This window comes from Branchiostoma floridae, chromosome 14 (genome assembly GCF_000003815.2).
Source record: "Branchiostoma floridae strain S238N-H82 chromosome 14, Bfl_VNyyK, whole genome shotgun sequence".
Lineage (NCBI taxonomy): Eukaryota > Metazoa > Chordata > Leptocardii > Amphioxiformes > Branchiostomatidae > Branchiostoma > Branchiostoma floridae.
This window is the reverse complement of record NC_049992.1, coordinates 4,521,947-4,527,709: the sequence shown is the minus strand read 5'-3', so window position 1 is coordinate 4,527,709 and position 5,763 is coordinate 4,521,947. Positions and strand designations below refer to the sequence as shown.

Sequence of the window (5,763 nt, the reverse complement as noted above, 5' to 3'; positions counted from 1 at the left end):
AATAAACTTGATTATCAAAAAAACGGATTGCGGTGTTCAACTCCCCACAAAGAGACCTTTCCAATGAAACCATAGTTTGCCTATTTCGGACACTTTTGAAAAATCCACATTTTTGGTTACTGTAATCGGTGCTTAGCTATAAACGCCAATAACTCGCCAACAACAAGAGCTATTAAAAAACGGATTGCGGTGTTCAACTCCCCACAAAGAGACCTTTCCAATGATACCATAGTTTGCCTATTTCGGACACTTTTGAAAAATCCACATTTTTGGTTACTGTTATCGGTGCTTAGCTATACACGCGAATAACTCGCCAACAACAAGAGCTATTAAAAAAACAGATTGCAGTGTTCAACTCCCCACAAAGAGACCTTTCCAATGATACCATAGTTTGCCTATTTCGGACACTTTTGAAAAATCTACATTATTGGTTACTGTTATCGGTGCTTAGCTATAAACGCGAATAACTCGCGCATGCGTTGGTCGTACCTTAGGGGAACGACCAAAGCACAACACGGCTGGATCCCAGGCTAGGTCAAAGAGCCATCGACGAAACAACCACATAAATGTATCTCTGTATCTTAAACACTAACCTGTATGAAGCTATCCTTAGCTCTGATCGTCCCGTCGCCTTCCCCCAGAGAACTGTCATCAGTTATATCATTTACCATGTTGAGGATGAAGAGGATGTCCTTTTGAAATCTGATGCTTTCACTGACAGTCTCCAGTTTCTCAACAAAGTCGGTTGCTGCTTGTATGGTTCTGACGTCATCAAGCTGAAAACAAATGTCATTACCAAGGACAGTGGTTAGTGCTATGAATTGGATAGTACAGTCAGCACCAAGGACGGTGTGGTTTGTACTTTCCCGGACAAAACGTGTTGGCAGAGGACAAGATAACAGAAATTAATTCAGAGTTTCATAATTTGATTAGCCTTTCTGGTTACCTTCCGCTGCAAGTTTATGACCTCATCCGATACACAGTCCGAGAAATCCTGTTCTTCCCAGCGTCCTCTGCGGTTACAGTGCCTTGTTGCAGTTCCTAAGAGGGGAGTAAATCCCATTATTGTACAATTTCAATATGAAGCAGCGCCATGGCCTATACAACATCATTTTTGATGAAGTGACACTAGTTTCTTTCTCCGGTGTCACTGGCGAAAGTCAACGGATGTTGTCTGAAACGTCTGAAACGTCTTCCAAAATCATATCCAATTGTTTGAGTAACTGCTTTTTCGCGTATCTTATTATCTGGATGTCTAATATTCCTTGACGTGATACAATGAACTTTTGACATTGTGGAACTCTATCTATACAATGCAAAGATGTCCTAGCAAAATTATGTAACCAAAGCACCAACTGTCTATGGACAAGCGCCATGTTTATTAAACCTACCTTCAGTCAGTCTGGTGGGGCACGCTACTGTTGCTGTTTTGCCGCGGTCGGTCTCTGGCCACTCAACCGTATGTCCACCTCTCAAGCGTCGACAGCCTTTCATACAACAGAAGATTAAAGTGGAGTATGACAGGGAAATACAAAAGCAATAACAAAGAAATTTATGTTCCATTGACTTTGAAAACGGATGAATGAAGATAACGATGAAACAATATCAATACCTTGTATGCAGTTTCGTTTCCTACACCTCTCTACTTCGGTCTGTAGATCGGTTTTGTCGACGTCGCCCTCGCAGGGAAAACCCGAGTATTCTGGTGCCGGGTTGTCGCAGAACCTCGTCCTTGTTCGTAGTCCATCGCCACATTTCGCAGAGCATTCGGTAAAATTCGTCCAAGGACCCCAATTACCATTTACTACATATAGGTACAGGAACACATCGAGGATACGTATTCGGTTGATTGATTGGTTGGTTTTGTCAGTCAATATCATTACATGTATAAGAAAGAAGGGCGGCCATTAACACATGGTTACAAGGTATAATTTCTTTTTCATTTCAATAGACTTTCCGAAAACAACAATAGTATGTATACCTGTTGTAACAACCTATCATTCTGACATCAACTTAATAGTACATTTTCTTCGGAACACTTTCATTGGAAACTTTTAAACAGCAATACTGATTATGAGTACATCCAAGTGCATTTAATTTGCTCTTTTTTACCACTGTTCTCTCTTACCCTTTCTCTCTCTCTCTCAATCGCTCTATCTCTCCCTTTGTACCCAGTATCATTACATTATACATTGTATTCACGTTTTCGTCTTCAGTGTAGTCATACCTGAACATGGGTGGGTTTGACAAGTCATCTCCTCGTCCGGTTTTTCTCCAGGACAGAACAGGTCTCCTTCAAACGGATTATCCGGGTTGATTTTTGCACATCTGTGTCGAACCGTTTTCGTTCCATTGCCGCAGGTGACGGAACATTCGCCGGTCCATGTGACCCATGTTCCGTTAGGATCTGCCGAGGAAAACCAACTGTATGTATTACATGTATGCATTTAAAAGTATGTACTAAAGCTTGTAAATCCAGTATAGTGTCTGTCACAAGAACAGTACAAAACAGGTGAGAAGAATTTGTTGCCTTCAAGTTTTTTTTTCCATTCCAACATAAAACAGACATGTAAATATTCAACAAAGACCTACTTGGACAAAGGCTCAGATTGCAGGTTGCTTCTTCCAATTGTCGTCCATCGTCGGTGATGTTGCCCGGACAAGGCTTCCCGCCATATTCAGGAATGGTGCAGTTCCTGCTCCTGATACGGATCCCCTCCCCACATGTTGCAGAACATGGGCTATATTCTGACCAGTCTGCCCACGTACCTTCAATCCAAATAGAGTTATAATTTAAGCGAAGAAATTGTAAATGCATCTGTCATTACCATGGTATAAAAAAAACAAGACTTTCACAAATACTAAATTTTTACACCTTTAACACTTAAAAACCAAACCTAAGAAATATCTATGCAGACCTACCTTCGCATAGCTCTGTGCTACAATTCCTAGTAACGTTGGTCTCCCCAGGACAAATAACCCCGTCACATAGAAGAGTTCGTGACTGTATCCCTCCGCCGCACGTTACGCTGCAAGGCGACCAGTCAGACCACGCTGTTGTCACTAAATAAAGACAAGTAAAAGTGAATAGCTGTTACGTTGGGCTTGCATATGTTAGAAAGGTGAGACAGTTAAAGCAGTAAAAATCTAACCGAAATATTTTAGGTCATCCTTTCCTGAAAGTTACCTTCTGACTGAAATGAAACACCATCGTATCGTTTTTGTCAATTCATAGATTTCTTAACATTAAACTAAAACTGGAACAAAATACACAACCAACTACACAAGAACACATGTTCGCACACAGGACGATACCTGGAACGGGACATGGATGCATGCTGCAGTTTTTGTGTTGTACTTCCGTCTGGGATCCGTTCTTGGTTCCAGGACACAACGAACCACCCAACCTTGGAGGGTTGCAGATCCGTTCGCGTGACGTCACTCCCCCGTCACATGACACAGAACAGGGGGCGAAGTTTCCCCATGCGGACCAGAATCCATGAACTGTACGTGCGTAAAGATGTACTTTAATGCCAATAAACTATGAACAGCACATGCCAACTTCTGTATGTATTAACTGTATCTTGGCAGTTAGTGATGGGTAATTAATGCCTCCAATTTTCGAACGTCTAGTGGAAGAAACCAACCTCTACAGGAGGTCGTAAGACGTCTCAAAACATCTGACCCCCCCCCCCTGTGTTCCAATTTCAAAGTTTACTGCTCATTACTTTCACCATAAGCGTTAACGTTTGCCTAATATTTTATTTATATTAAACTTGCTTCCTGTCATTATCATTTGATGGTATTTACGCTTGTTCATTTTTGTACTGTATATATAAAACATATGTATTTCTGTGGTCACAATATCAGTTTGTTAGGTGCCTAGTGTCCACATTGTATTGTCCCTGTTCTAATTCGAATAAAGTCAAAGTTATGATGTATAACTGACCTGGGCAAGCCTGGAGCTCATCACAAGCTCTGGACATGGTCTGTGTGACGGTTGGCTGGTCCGGATCACAGAACGGAGACAGACTGCCGTTGAGTGATCGGCACTCCCGACTGAACACCTGTGTCCCTGTGCCGCAGGTGGTGCTACAGGAGGATGTAGGGCGCCAGGCGGCCCAGGTGGCAGGTGCACCTGTACAAAAGGATGACAGCAATACACATGTATTTTGCATGTAGTCCGCAATTAATATCTCCATTAAAAATGGAGATATAGTTGTTGGTTGTGTATGTCTGTGTGTCTGTGTTTCCGGATTTTTTCCACCAGCATGTATAACTCCATAACTTCTGGATGGATTACGATGGTATTCGGTATGTACATGTAGGTACATGTAGGTGTTGAGAAAACAAAAGTCAAGGTCGATTTTGGACCCCCTGATATTGGTACTGCAGTAGGACTTTTTTTATATCGTTTGACCTGGACGTGCTATGGCCTTTTTTTTGGTGGCAGATAGCTTGTGACGTAAGAGGAAATTGGTGTAAATTTGGGCCTCCTAGCTCCTTGTCTACACTAAACCAACACTTTGAAATTATCAAGGCAACACAGAACATAGACACAATGGCTACTTCCACTATACTGTGTAGCACAAACGAGTTCCAGTATCTCCTACCTGTTCTTATTGTCCAAATCGTGCCTTTACTTCTCGCGCCGTTGGCCACAGCAGAAACCATGACTTCATAAGTAGTGTCGTAACGGAGGCCATGCAAATCAGCAGACTCTCCATCCGTACGTTTCTTCAGTACTCCCTCCTGTCCCTTGATTGGCTGCCGTATAATTACGTCATAAAAATCAACCAGCCCGGAGTAACGTGGTTGCCAACTAAGGATGAATGTGCCATTGATGTTGTAGTCAATATGAATGTTTGTAGGTGATGCTGGCTCTGTAAAATAAAATACATTGCCTTGTGTCATCAAGTAATCTATTGTGCAATGGTCCATTGTGTGTTACACCAGTGAACTATACAATCTTACATGTGCAACTGAAATACACATAAACACGCTTGCATACTAAAAGTACTTTTTGAAAAACAAAGCTGAATTGTAGCTTTGAATAAAAGTTTTCATAGGAGATTATACGTTTCAAAGAGGAATACCTACCTGTGAAACCGACCACTATTGCCTCATCACTCCTTCGTTCAATAGTAGAACCGATGGCAACAGCTCGTAACGCCAGTAAATAAGGAAAACCAGGAATAAGACCTGTCACCTCGGCTTTGTTCTCCATGTATAGTACCTGAAGTGTGAATCACATGAATGATGCAAACAAGAGGTTATGACTTGATGGGTAAATTTTAACGTTATATCCTATAATAAAGATTTCCTCTGGCTGTTTCATGTCGCATGCAGATTATAAGGTACAATAACATTAAGTGCAGATCAGCGGTGGGTACCATTACAGAAAATTTAAGTACAGATACGGTCCATACCAAATTGCCTGTGAATAGGCAATACTCAAAACAATGGTCCATATTTCGCGCGCTACAAAGGAATCTGCATGGTGGAGTATTCTATCTCAAGGTTAACAACACTAACTGCTTACTGCCACACGTGATGGCCTGCCACCGCAGTGCCGGTGTGACAGCGTTTTCGCCCCCCCGTGATCTCGCCCCCCCGGGGGCGAAATCACTAGCGATCTCGCCCCCCCGGGGCGAAATCACTAGCGATCTCGCCCTCCCCGGCTAGTGATCTCGCCCCGGTGAATCGGCTGCCTTTAGGGATTTCGCCCCCCCCCCCCAAAAAAAAAGGGGTTCAAGGACGTTT

General features: G+C 42.5%; 1 protein-coding gene across 1 annotated transcript in view; it reads right to left on the bottom strand.

Annotated features, from left to right (window-relative positions):
• Nucleotides 1-581: 581 nt before the first annotated feature.
• LOC118430946 (adhesion G protein-coupled receptor B1-like) overlaps nucleotides 582-5,763 on the bottom strand; it is a 9,572-nt gene continuing 4,390 nt past the window's right edge. The window contains exons 4-11 of the mRNA XM_035841974.1: nucleotides 3,316-3,504; nucleotides 2,923-3,063; nucleotides 2,593-2,769; nucleotides 2,228-2,407; nucleotides 1,613-1,804; nucleotides 1,392-1,487; nucleotides 947-1,041; nucleotides 582-776 (exon numbers count right to left, since the gene is read on the bottom strand). Of these exons, the coding sequence (XP_035697867.1) occupies nucleotides 582-776; nucleotides 947-1,041; nucleotides 1,392-1,487; nucleotides 1,613-1,804; nucleotides 2,228-2,407; nucleotides 2,593-2,769; nucleotides 2,923-3,063; nucleotides 3,316-3,504 (1,265 nt within the window). The remainder of the gene's footprint in view (nucleotides 777-946; nucleotides 1,042-1,391; nucleotides 1,488-1,612; nucleotides 1,805-2,227; nucleotides 2,408-2,592; nucleotides 2,770-2,922; nucleotides 3,064-3,315; nucleotides 3,505-5,763) is intronic.